This window comes from Brachionichthys hirsutus, chromosome 16, assembly GCF_040956055.1.
Source record: "Brachionichthys hirsutus isolate HB-005 chromosome 16, CSIRO-AGI_Bhir_v1, whole genome shotgun sequence".
NCBI classification, from domain to species: Eukaryota; Metazoa; Chordata; class Actinopteri; order Lophiiformes; family Brachionichthyidae; genus Brachionichthys; species Brachionichthys hirsutus.
Window position 1 is genome coordinate 4234660 of NC_090912.1, and position 13783 is coordinate 4248442.

Sequence of the window (13783 nt, forward strand, 5' to 3'; positions counted from 1 at the left end):
ATTGTTTTACTTCGGTAAATTGTAAAACAAATAACATCCTTATACGTCGGTAAGAGTTTTTGGGTAATGTTGGTGATATCGAGCTTTCACTCGGTTCGGTCATTTACGCTCTAACTGGCCCAGTAGTTGAGGTTTTAAGCGTTGAAGGGTGTGTTACCGTCAACACAGCACACCGCTAGCTTTAGCCGAGCAATCGCGCTAACATTACTTTACGACGCCACGTCATTCTGATATTCATCAAAGAAACTTGGAGGTAAGTTCAGTAAAAAAAAAAGAATGCCATGTTCGGATTGTTTGTGTGTTTTGATTCTGAGAGGACTGCGGTGGCTACATTAACCCGATAACTTGCACCGATCGTACAAACGATGCCTGTTGATAAATAAATGGAGATGACTCTTAAATCGACAACATGTGCGGTATGCCGGACTGATTGTGTTCAGCAAAATCAGTCGTGTCAACGTTGCCCGTCGTGAATAATTAAAATTGTGTTCGGTCGTTTTTCCACTAGGAGGCGTTGATGAGCAGCAATGTCTGGCATAGCTCTTAGCAGATTGTCCCAGGAACGCAAAGCCTGGAGAAAAGACCACCCATTTGTAAGCAGCAGCATGGGGAGCATTATTTAAAATCACCTTTATGGCACATCTTTTTGAGGTCTAGCTAAGAGTGCTACTGTCAAAAAAATAAATTATACTCTGGTAAACTAGGTCTCAGGTTCCCCAATGATGTGTGTGTGTGTGTGTGTGTGTGTGTGTGTGTGTGTGTGTGTGTGTGTGTTTGTGTTTGTTTGTGTGTTTGTAACCCCTACAGGGCTTTGTTGCTGTGCCCACTAAGAATCCAGATGGAACCTTGAATCTGATGAACTGGGAGTGTGCCATACCAGGGAAGAAGGGAGTAAGTTGCTCAATGTCAAAGTCAGTTTTCTGCTGAATGAGTATCACTTCAATGCATTAAGAAATTAGTTGACATTTCCAAGATGTCTACTCTGGCCACACGCACCAAAATCTTTTAACTTGATTGTATTTGCAGATCCTGTAAACTGCATTCATTACCATAATGGTATATTGTTACAAGATCGTTTCATATTATGTTATTGCTTGTTTGCATTGTAGGCAACATAACAGGCCATTCTCTAATCTGGGTCGTGCATTTATAACACTGGCCAGGCTATGCAGTTTATAAAGCTCCAATTTAGAACTGTTTTACAGCAAGTAAAGAAGCCAGCTCCTCAGATCAAGACAGGAACAACATGGAGATGCGATAGTTCCAGGACATTCCAGCATTGGTGTTGTTATTTAAACAGGGCATCATCCAGAGAAAGGCAAAATAAACCATTTGAATTGTTTTAAACTGTGGTGAATGCTCAACGTTATGGATTGTATACTTTTACTTAGTCCTTTGCTAAAATCCTGTACATTTCTGTCAGTGATTTTACTGCTTCCTTCTTTCAATAGACCCTGTGGGAGGGAGGACTCTACAAACTCAGAATGCTGTTCAAAGACGACTACCCTTCCTCGCCACCCAAATGTGAGCTCCAGTCCGCACTCCGCCCATCGTCTAGTTCTCTGCTGGAGGGCAGACGTTTCAAAGCAATGTTGCCATTCCAGCTTCAGTTTGCAGAGCGCCTTGTGTAAACAATGATATGTGTGTGTGTGTGTGTGTGTGTGTGTGTGTGTGTGTGTGAGTGTGTGATGCTTAATGATGCTTGAGCACCATGCTGCAGCGCTATTATTCTATTCTTGATCCGAATACTTTCAGAGATCCTCTTGTGTTTCCTTCTCAGTGAAAGAAACATGTTCATTAAAGACGGTTTTTCCCATAATGAAAAGAAATGTTCAGTTTTATTTCCAAGTCTTTCTCGCAGCTTCAGCATTCAGATGTTATTTCTGTTCAGGCAAGTTTGAGCCACCAATATTCCATCCCAACGTCTACCCCTCTGGAACTGTGTGCCTGTCGATCCTGGAGGAGGACAAAGACTGGAGGCCTGCCATCACCATCAAACAGGTCTGAAGCAAATCTTCTGTATTCTATAGTTAGCATGTTTGCTATTGCTTTATTAGGCTGTAACTTCCACTGGGAATCCAAACGGAAGGGTGATTCTCACGAGGAAAGGACCAGACGGCATAATGGAAGCTCAACTGAACACAAACCGTCTCCTGTGGCCCGATTGTAGCTTTGATGACTGTTGTTTTCAGATCCTGTTGGGAATCCAGGAGCTGCTGAATGAGCCCAACATCCAAGACCCAGCACAAGCAGAGGCGTACACAATTTACTGGTGAGCATGTCTGCGTTTGTGGAAAGTATGAATGAAATGATGAAAGACATGTTCCCTATTCTTTCTGTACTTTACACGCTCGTTATTTAAATGAAACATCAGAATAATGCACAACCCACCCTGACAAAACGATTTCTTTGCGTGTGTTTCAGTCAGAACCGGGTGGATTATGAGAAGCGGGTAAGGGCGCAGGCCAAGAAGTATGCCCCCACATAAAGAGGCCTCGGGCCTCGATCCCACCTGAGCAGCCTGAACTGAGGGAGGCTACAAACCGCAGGCAGGCAGCACCTGAAGGACCACTCCAATGAGAATCTGTTTGGAGTATTATTCTAATACTACTACACAGTTGAGAAGTGAGCCTGTTTGTTGGTTGTTGTTTTTTTTTTAAACTACAAACATACAATAAAATTATAATTTTACCTATCTTCAAGAAATACACAAGCATCTTAAGCATCGCTGATGATCTTAGATCTCTGCTATCAACAACCTTGGCTATTTGTAACTCTGTATATTCCACATCTCCAGGTTTGTCATGGGTACCGCTGAGTCATGCTCGTGTTTCGATTACAGTTTCACATCCAAACGACTTTTTGTAACGTTCCGCCGACTGGGGCCGAAAAGGCGGTTTAGCTTTTTTTTTTTTTTCCTCAACGGTCCAGTCTAACCAACCACAAAATTATTGTAGATAGCTTTTCATGAAATTCATCGCGAACTGTGACGACGCCGGCAGACGCACACTGGAAGTTAATCCTCCCTTTGTACTCCTCACCACCTGGTTTTGTTCCTCACGTTTCTGTGACATTTGAGTTTTTCCAGAAAAAGCACCGAAAGGATAGAGCCAACCTGTCAAACGCAGCTTAAAGGACAATCCCGGCGCTTGTATATTTGTTTCTCAGACAGGAAGTTGGTGCTCTGTCCGCGTCCGGAAGGCGATAGTTACAGGTGGAGAATGTGGCACATCCTCCCTTTACTGCAGCGGAGCAAGCAGAACCACTGCAGCTCTTTTTCTAAATCCGATTGGGAGTGAGAATATTTCAGTAACAGTCACCAGAGCCGCGCACATTCAGCACCATCATGGTGTCTGCTTCCCAAAATGCAACAGTATGAGACGGCGAAGCATCCGAATCAAAGTAAGAAGAGCTGGACGTTCGTTTTTTGGCTCTTGATCAGTTGTAAATTCTTATGAAATGATTTCAGGCCTGTCCCGATTAGAGAATTGTTCGACCTTCAGGTGATGCTGAGGGACGGAAGGACGACAGAAAGCAAAGGCCTGAGGGTTGTTTCGCCTCTGAACACGAGCGCATGTACATAATATAAATAGTGAAATGTTGTGGAAGTTATGTTTTATATTGTTTTAGCCAGCTGACATTTGTTTGTGCTATTATAACAAAGAACACAATAAATGGCATAACATTGTGAAATAAAGGTCAATGAAAGAACCAAAAGTCTGTTTTAAGTCTTCTCAACATCACCGGAGTTTTTATGGGAGAAGTCTCGCGTTAAAACTACACAAGACTTCACCGGAAGGAGACCGAAGTCCACCCAGCAAACAACATTAAAAGTTTGTCTTCAACATATGAAGAGAATGCTGTCAGCATTCCTAATGCGGCAAAGAATAATAAATATAGAACAGCCCGAGAGCATTTCATCCCAGGTTCGTGCCAGGGATCAAAGGCAAAGACACTTGTCTTTCACTCCTGAGTGTGCATTTAAAGCAGGGGTCCCCAAACTACGGCCCGCGGGCCGTATCCGGCCCATTTCCACATTTGGCCTGGCCCCCTGAACGATACCAGAGACCCAAAATAGAATTTACTTATTTTCCTTTCCATACAACATGAGTAGCCTCCCTTTTATTTGGGACAATTTTAATGAGGGTCACATACGGCCAGAAAGTTAATGTTCCGGTGCTCTGTAATATCAACTTATTACATAGTAATTACTTTGTAATAACAGGGCAAGTTTCCTCACCTCCACGGTGGCATGGTTGGCAGCACTGTAGAGGGGGGCAAAATGGCCCTGGTATCGAATCCCACTGCGGGAATGAGATGGAGCAGGGGCAACGGGGTAGGTCCAGGGCACACCTGAGCAGAGTGGAGTGGACCAGTGGTCCAGTTCACTCCGCCCAGGTAAGGCCCTGGGCCTACCCTGCCGCCCCTGCTCCACCCCCACCCCCACTCCCACTCCCACTCCCACTCCCACAGTTGGATGCAAACCCAGTTCCTCTGGCAGTAGACCGGTAACCCTACCGACTACGCCACCGTATAGGTGAGGAAACTCGAGGTATTCTCAGATCACAGCGTGTTGTTATGTTGTACTGTGTTGCTGTGTTGTTGTGTTGTTATGTTGTGCTTTTTCCTTTTGTGTTATGTGGAGTGGGCGTGTCTCCGACCAGGTGATGTCGTACTGGATTCAAAACCAGTGCCTCTGGTCTAAAGTCAACAATGCTACTGTCTATTTATCCTAATGTCCGGTAGGGTAACCTCTAGGTGGTGTAGTGGGTAGTGCGCTTGACTCCCTGCAAGAAGATCCTTGGTTCGAAACCAAGGCGTGCAGCGTTTGGGTTTTTTACAATAGTTTGAGGTTTGTTGTTTGCTCCTCTGCAGCTGTATTGGATCAGCTGATTGATCCAGTCGTTCTTCGCCTCTGCACTTCCTGATAGTGCTGGAGAGAGACTGAGTTTGGGTGTGAGAGGCATTGCGTGTGTGACACTCGATTCATGTCACTGTGTGTAGTTGTGATGGTGAGATGAAGCCTAAACTACAGCCTGCCTCCGCATTTGGCCCCTAAATGTTTAGGCACCCCTGCCATCGTCACACTTTTCCTACAAACTGGCCCCGGCCCTCCATCAGAGAAGGGAAAAGTGATGTCGCCCTCACAGGAAAAAGTTTGGGGACCCCTGATTTAAAGAGTATTTGATTTGGTCCTGTACACATTCTGTAAGCGTTCTAAACGTTTGCTGTCTTCATAAAGGCACTAAGTTCATCCCTGAATAGCAAATAACACCAAAAATAATGGCACAAAACATGTTTACTTTGTTTTCTTCACGCCATTCTTCATCTGAAATATCTGAAAGTGGGTTTTTTTCTAATCCAGAGGCGAAACCTAAATGTCGCCCTCTTGGGTGTCTTGCTTGACATTCTTCAGAATTATAACACCTTTTCTTTCATCTCTGTCTTGTGGCCTGTTATCGCAGTATGACCTCACACACTGGTTAGAGACCTGTGATGTTGTTCTCCCTCCTTTCTTTATTTTTGTTGCTTTGTGTTTAATGTGTTTCTCTTGTTGGTGATGATTGCCTCCGAACATGTTGTGCTCTGGGGCGAGGGAAGGTGTTACTTGTCACCCCTCAGGTGCTGCCCCTGTCGCTGCCTCATGCTGAACCCGGGTAAACGGGTTTTCTTTTCGGATCCTGATGCCTGGGCACGTCTCCCAGTATTAACGCCAGTAGCAGAGTCAGTCAGGGAAGTCCCCAGGCTCTCCTCCGCCAGCCACCCTCTGACCTCCGACCCGGGCCGACCCTCATCGCTTGTCTCTCCTCTTTTTCCTCTGGCTCTACTCCATCCCTCTGCAGTTGTTTAATTTTTTTTGTGTGTGTGTCTTTTACATGTTTTATGCAGTCCAGTGGGCGGAGAGGAACAACATTAACCAGAAGCTCAAGAAGAAATTGACAGAGATGGAAAAAAAAGAGTGAGAAAGACCACTGCAAAATGAGTTCCTGCTTCCTACCCCGAGGCCACAAAATGCAGAGCGCCTTTGTGATTCACACCTTGGGTTACATTGAAAATGCTCAAAATAAATGTTCTTTGCAACAAAAAAAAAGTTAACCAGCCCGGATGAGCGTTAGAGATGAAAAACCTCTGGTCACTGATCACTGGTTAGATAAAACAGTTTCATAGCTTAGCAGCGACATGTGAAAAGACGTAATTCACTGTATCCTATTAATTCATCTATGCTTTTTCCTCTGCTGGCCGAAACACACAGAAGCCCCCCCCCCACTCCCTTTAACGCTGTCGGAGGTAACCGCTGCATGCTACCTGCAGCCGAAAGCCTTTTCAGCTCTGTGATGTGTAAAAGCAGCAGAATGGAGCGGTTTCAGCGGAAACCACTGAAACTGCCTTTTTGTCACTACACGTTGTCTCCCCTGTGAAATCAGACCTACATATATAAATATGTAGGTCTACATATATATATATAAAGAGTATCTGAAGAGGCGATGGGAGCTGATTCTTGCTTCTAAAGGGAATTTAGAGGACGTATTGAAATATATTCCTGTCACACCTACAGTATTTCTCAGAATAAATCCTTGCACTGCTCAACGTAGGCAATCAGAACTAGGTAGACTCAGGATATCAATAAATGTCTTTGTTAGCCTCAGTTAAATCAATCACCGCTAACCTGAGCTACATTGTGCACATCCTGTATTGACAGGCATTGATCTGATATTGTATATGATGTGACGTAGCTGTGATAAGAACAAATGCACCGCTCGGAGATCATCCTCATCACCTCTTGTCTTTTCGCTTTCACCAATCCTCCATCTTTAGTGTCCAAACACGTTCGTGCTCACGGCAAACAGCACGTGATGTTTGCTCCCTGTCGTCAAATATTTGAAGATGCTGAACTCCACATGTGACGCCACGGTGACGGTGCAAGCGTGGCTTCACGGCCGAGGTCAGGCTCGGTCTCGTACTGAGTGTAGGTGAGGTATGAGTCACGTTCGGGCGGGTGAATGCTGCCCTTCACACCGCAGGGTAGTGAGTTTAGTCATCTCCTGCCCCCCCCCGATGTACAGGAATCACACACGTGTTTTAACCCTGCTAAACAGAACGCAGGTGTCACTTTGCTGTTGGAACTCTCTTGAAGATGCTTCTTTTATTTGCCCCTGCATTAACCGTTTATATTTTTTGTAAGCCTTTCATAGAGTCATTTTTGCAGCTTGAATGTTACTTTCGTCATGTCCAACCCGGTTAGTAACCCCCCCCTGCCCCCAATGTTTTTTTCTGCTCAGATGATGGGCCCCCCAGCTTCAGATTCACGCTCTTCTTCGTGGCTTCCTGTCGTTGACACGGCGGACCCTGACCTTTTGGTGGGGCGTGCTTCCTTTTCTTCCCCCTGCATCTCCGCCGCCTGTTCCACCCACCCCTGCCGTTGTCTCCCCCCCCGCTACCACTTGTTGCTGCTGCTGACACCTCAGTAACTGCAGGAACTAGTGTGTGTGTTTGTGTGTGTGTGTGGATCAGATCATTGTACGGCCCACTGAAGCCTGAACCAAGTCAAACCCACTGAGTTCAAACATGCTGTGTTGCAACGGCTGTTGTGTGTGTGTGAATGCTCTGTGGTCTGTAGGTGTGTGTGTGCAGCCGGGATGAGTGTTGCACAATGGAGCCCGAGACGAACACACTGATCTTACCTGTTGTGAAGGAATTTCAATTTCGAGGTCGAACTTGAGAAAACGTCTTTCTAACTTTCTTCAATGAAAAGAATCGATGCTCATCGAGATTATATCATTCTCATGTCGGTTCTGATTTTACACTCCTCTCAGCCACCACTTAAGAAAGCAAATAAACCTTATATTCTTTATAATCCAGTAATCCCCCCCCCCCCCAACCAATAACAATCATTCTTCTACAGGCCTCGCATTAGTAAGGAAATTAGCAAATATCAAATTGATATAAGAAACGTGTGAGAATCACATTTACATGAGAATGATTTTTATCATCATTTCAGCAGCATGTACAGATTCTTTTTGCCTAATGACATACATATTCAATCTTTCTTCATAGCAACCGTTGCAAAAAAAACAACAACAACAAACAACCAAGTTGTTTTTCGGACCCCTATTAAACAACTCATGGCTGACAATAAAACCAAACATATAGAGGAAATCTCTTGGAGCCGGTTGCAGCAGAAATGACTGTGCAAAGTCTGCTGCAGCGTAACGTTCAACCTCCCTTCCCTTCTCCTCCCTGCAGAAACAACAATGTCGTATGTACAGTAAACACCGAGTTCATCTACAGTGTAGTTGCGGCTGTGACAACGGTGGTTATCACGCCACGTTGGTTCCTGTGTGTTTGCGTCTTAAGTAACCCCCATGAATCTAAATCAGGCAGCTGGAGCCTCTTAAATCAGCGGGATCTTCATTTTCAATAATTTTACCACTTCACAGGACGACATGCAAAACTTCTCTTGTATTAAAACCACTTTGCATCGTTCATGAAACCGGATGCGGTGGGCTTTGTGTTGCTTGATTTCAATGCAAATATCTTGAAAGATGCTCCGGGGTCAAGCTGCTGATGGGCAGCTGGGGGGGGGGGGGGGTCTCCAGTCTCAGCCCCTCCTCTTCCTCACCTAAGCCTGTCCTCTTTCTCACGATCACACAGCTTCCTGTAAGCCCAGACACAGCTGTGGTTACCAGTGGAAACTGTCACTGGGCATTTCAAAGAACAGAGAGGGGCGAGAGGAGGATACAAAGGGATAAGTGACAGAAAGAGAGAGAGAGAGGAGATGCTTGAATAGAGAGAAAGGGAGACGGAGAGAAACAGAAGCAAAGGAAACGGTTTAAAGTCATCGATGACGCTGACGGACTCCCTTCTCTGGCCGAGGTGAGGCACCGTCAAACGTCTTCACTCACGATGTTCAGAAATGACTGGACAGCTGAAATATTCAGATGTTTGGGTCACTTTGAGAATGTATTTGATTGCATTCACTCATTGAATGGAAATGTGGGTTATCCAATCAGCTTGAATGGATAACCAATCCAGTTTCTCTTTATTAGAAGCAAAACATTTTCATATAGAAATTGAAACTTTATCTCAGTTTGAGTGGGGGAAACAATTTTGGTGATGAATCTTGTATCTTGCTGTTTTCTCACGTGTGTTCACAGCTTTATTCTCACGGCCATGGAGAACCTGTGGTTCGTCCTGGCGGTTCTGTTAACGGCGGATGCAGCCCACTCCCACCGAGACTCGCAAGGTATGATTGAATATATTCACAAATGAAGCTGCCTCATTGCCACGGTCCATTCCACAAAAAGAATATGAAGCAAACACATGTTTAAATTGTCTTCATTTTTAATGTTAATATAATTTAATTGTACCTTTCTCAAAGAAATATTTAAAATAAAAATATATGAATGAAGTTAAAATATAGATTGAGTGATTTTTTATGTTTTGAAGAATCATGATTTTAATCTGTAATTGTATTTATAAATCACGTATGGTATTTTGTATCAGCCCCCCCACCCCCGTTTACACCTCTGCCTTGTGATTGTGTCTCAATTATGTCCCGAGGCCTTGACAAATCCAGACGCTGACATTTGTCTCCTCTTTCTGCTGTTGTGTCTCCTGTGACTCGAGGACTCTCCTGTGTAAATGACCTCGTCAGCAACGTCAGCTGTACATGGAACGGCTCCGCGGCGGCTCCTGGTGCGACTTGTTGGGTCGCTGGCGCGAGGGAAACCAGGATCCTTAAGAACAACAAGAAACGTCGCACCCAAATGATGTAAGAGTTCAAATTCCCATTGCCATGGATTTATTAGAATCTATTGTAAATCCTTCTCATTGATGTTTGTCTTTTTTTCTTCTTCTTCTCTTTAGTCGAACCTGCAGGCTGGAACAACATGGAAACTCTCCCCCCGGCTGCAGTTTTGTCTTTGAGAACAAAGTAAGTTCTTAACCTGCGGCTTGGACGTCTCTGCCTCGCCGTCGCTGTTTAATCTCACTGATATAAAAGGAATGCAAAACTCTCATCAGTTTCACTCATGCAGCTTCTGTCTCTGGTGATTACGATGTGTGTCCCGCCAGGAATTCAATTGCTTCAAAGACATGCCCTATATTAGTTTGGAGTGCAATGGCACGCTGGTGGAGAACCTCACCAACTACAAGCCGTGCAATCACAGTACGTAAAGTCTTGTTACTCACATTTCATCACGGTGCACAGAAAGAAAGAAAAAAAAACTGAATATGTGACTTTCATGTTTTCCTTTGTGGTCTGTGTGCACAGTCAAGATGCATCCTCCAGGCGTTCCTAATGTCAGCGCCAGCGCCAACCAAACCTGGATATGGTGGACTGCAGGCAGTCCTCTCTCTATCTTCCTTAAAGCCTTTGTTTTTCAAATTCAGATCAAACGGAAAACCCAGGCATGGAAGGTATACATGAGTGGGAAAATTCTTATTCCCATCACACTTGTTATAGCAGATACCAAATTAGCTGATTTAAACCTTTGCTGCATATGTAACTTCCTTCTTATGGATTTGGGAGATATTTCAAGGATATTCATTGCAAGTCTTACAGCTGAGCGTCAGATGAGGTCGACGCACGCTGTACGTTAGAGGAAAGAAAGGTTGGGCAGAATGGAAACCATCACACTTTGGTTAATCCAGGATTTTTATTTGTTTACTTTCCTCTACATTATGAGATAGAACATTGTTATAAAACAAACAAAAAAAAGAAATCAGGCATATTGCACGGATTGCAATTTGGTATGGAGCAAAAAAAATTCAAGATACTTTAAGGACCATGAATGTTTATTTATACAGTAGATATATATATTTTTATCTGTTATCAGGAGGCCCGTACTCTCTTCACACAAGAATTAATGCAAAAACTACCTTCTCTGGAACTCCAAGGCCACTGCCAGGTCAGGGTGAGGGTTTGTCCCACTCAACGGCCAAACAGTCACTGGAGCGACTGGAGTCCAACAACATCCTGGATCGGACCGACAGAGCCGGTGGCAGCATCGCCGGATCAAGGTGACGACCGCAACACGAGTCCCAAGAGGATCCCAGCCCTGCAGGGAAATCTAGAAAGCACAGATACAAAGCAAGACATTGGGCGGCGTCTTTGTGGACTCTCATGGTCCATTAGCCCATGATGGTACTCAGTAGAGCGTGTGATCACACTCGAGCTGTAATTATAATTCAAGGTTACTGGAAGGTCAAGGTCCTTTCATTATTCACTGAGAGATTAAATCAATTGTCAAAACATTAACAAAAGGAAAGAAGAGTCTGACTTTTACATGCATTTTTGCACAATTTGACACCAACTCTGTGTTTCAGAGGCGCCGCTGTTCATTTGGACGGGAGTGTTTAGCTTCAGTCTTGTGGTCATTGTAACACTGATCCTTTATGGAAGACGTGTTAGCAAGGGGTGAGTATAATGGTGTGTGTGTGTGTGTGTGTGTGTGTCTGTGTGTGCAGTATGTCAAATCTAGTGGTTCTCTTTTGCTATTTCAGGCTCAACAAAGAGAAGTCGGTGCCAAACCCTTCAAAATATTTCCACACTCTCCACTCTGTCCACCGAGGAAACTTAAAAGTAAAAAATACTTTGTCTCACAAAACAACAGAAGCGCTCAAAATAATTTACAACCACGCGACTACGCGTATTACTCCTCTCCTAACTGGTGTGCCCCAGGGCTCAGTGCTGGTTCCATTTTTATTCTCTGTTGACTATGCATAGAAGTCAGGATGGGTCCGTCAACATTTCAGAGTTCAGATCATGCAGGAGAGTTGAATTTTAAAGGACTTTGGGGCCCCCCGCAGCTAAGCGATGACCTCCTAGCCTATTTTCACGATGGAGTTCTGGTTCAGGCTAATCGCTCACCACTGAACACCAGTTAAAAAGACACTACTGCAACCACACTTTGTCCCAGATCAGAGACTCACTCATGTACAAAAGCATAAAATCAGGATATTTATGAACTTCAAAGTTCACGTAGGCCATTCTTCAGGCTCACGTTCTACTCAATATCTGTCTTCCCTGCCCAGACATGGCTGAATCCTCTGTCGGCTCCTGCATCATTCTTCACAGCCCAGCCATGCGACCACATCTCCACAGTGGAGCTGTGTGACGGCTCAGATGGGGTGACCTCCACATCTCCCTCCTCCAGCTCCACCAGCGCCCTGCTCCACTTCCAAAGCTACCCCTCCACACGCTCGGACACCAGTGGGGTCGTTGACGATTGCTCCTCCTCGTCTTCCTCTTTCTTCTCCAACATGGGCTACTTTTTATCCAGCTCCTTCAGCAGCTCCGCCAGAACTGATCCCAGCCACTCCTCTTTCACCTATCAGGAGGATCTCCTCAACCAGCGGCACCTTCACCGCTCCTTCTGGCCCTCCTTCACCACCGCCACTCCAATCTATGAGAGCTTGAACAAGGAGCCACGGAGCCCAAATCCTGGTTTTGACATTGGAAAGGAAGATGAAAATGACAAGAAAGGCAAAATGATTGCTGATGCAGAGGTTTTACATCATCGTGAGACTCTTACTGTCGTCCCTCTTCATTCCCCTTCCGAGATGTTCCCCTCTTGTCCACCACCTTCCGATGCTCCCAGTCGAACCCAGGTATCCTCTGATCGTCATCAGGTGGCTGCACCTGCAGCAGCAGCCAGTGGCAGCTATGCAGCCTGGCCTTTGGCTGGAGCCATGTGCAGGTCCTCCTCCATGCCTGTGGAGCCCAGCAAAGCCGGGTACCTGAGCCTCAAAGAGCTGCAGACAACATTCAGCAACAAATCCATTTAACAGTCAGGATTATTGCATTTATACAATTCCTTTTTTTTTTACTGGTGTGTTCTACTCTACGGGTTTTATGACGAATGTGCTTACAGTCACGTACCTGGCCTGTTAATTTGAGCCGTGCTTCTTTGATGAATGTCTTTTTGCTGCCTCAGAGATCTACCCTTCAGTTATCATGAATAAATCATTCAGGAGCAGACCATTTGTCCCCCTAATCCTCCGCAGGCTTGCAGCCACTGACGTTTATTAGTTCTCGTTTCATGCACACCATCGATGCCAGTCTGTCTCTGCATATATAGTATGTTTCCAGTACACTCAGTGAGATCTGTAAAGGAGACCAAGCAAAAATAAAACCTGTGGTGGAAATGGGTCACCCTTTGACTTCCTGTGTTGTTGTGGAGTGAAGGTTGAAGGGTGGGCATGTGAGCAGAAAGAAGTGTGTGTGTGTGCATGCATGCAGTGTTTACACGCATTGTCAGGTGGTCCGTTCGGTGTGTGTGTGTGTGTATTAGAGTGTGGTTTGACATTTAACTCTAACACAACATCCGCTCAGCTCACAGAGAATTTACAATTTGTTTAGCCATATCAGAGCGACGGCACTCAAGTTGCTGCTTTTCATCAATCTGTGTATTTCCATTTCACAAGAAGTTCATCGTGTCGAAACCCTTCACGGAGTCGCATTCAAAATGAGTGACGTTTAAAGAGAACATCTCCCCCCAATTGCGTCACCTAAAAGCAACAGTCCCATCCCTCGAATTTGGAATCACATTGATATCAGTATTAGTTATATTGGTAGAAAATACAGTTTTCACTGATGGTGTGATCAAGATCAGAAAATGTTGAAGATACGTCTGAATGTTTTTGCCAAACTTATTCAGGATAGTTTCAGCAATAATTCATCTGTACCTTTTATTATCTGTTAGCTCATAACTGTGAATTTTCCAGGAGTCCAATGGATTGATACATTCTGGAGCTGGAATATTACATGTATCGGATGTGA

The 13783-nt window shown here is 44.8% G+C and overlaps 2 protein-coding genes across 2 annotated transcripts; both read left to right on the forward strand.

Moving 5' to 3' along the window:
* The first annotated feature begins 60 nt into the window (after window positions 1-60).
* On the forward strand, window positions 61-3707 carry LOC137905343 (SUMO-conjugating enzyme UBC9-like). Its single transcript, XM_068749571.1, has 7 exons — window positions 61-253; window positions 509-593; window positions 808-891; window positions 1452-1524; window positions 1892-2001; window positions 2193-2272; window positions 2425-3707. Exons 2-7 carry the CDS (start codon window positions 528-530, stop codon window positions 2486-2488), a joined length of 477 nt encoding a protein of 158 aa, XP_068605672.1. The 5' UTR covers window positions 61-253; window positions 509-527; the 3' UTR covers window positions 2489-3707.
* A 5464-nt stretch (window positions 3708-9171) lies between these two features.
* il2rb (interleukin 2 receptor, beta) lies at window positions 9172-12789 on the forward strand. The gene is made up of 9 exons (XM_068750358.1): window positions 9172-9244; window positions 9628-9772; window positions 9868-9934; window positions 10075-10168; window positions 10274-10419; window positions 10839-11022; window positions 11329-11419; window positions 11506-11584; window positions 12037-12789. The coding sequence occupies exons 1-9, from the start codon at window positions 9172-9174 to the stop codon at window positions 12787-12789; spliced, it is 1632 nt and encodes a 543-aa protein (XP_068606459.1).
* Window positions 12790-13783: the final 994 nt, after the last annotated feature.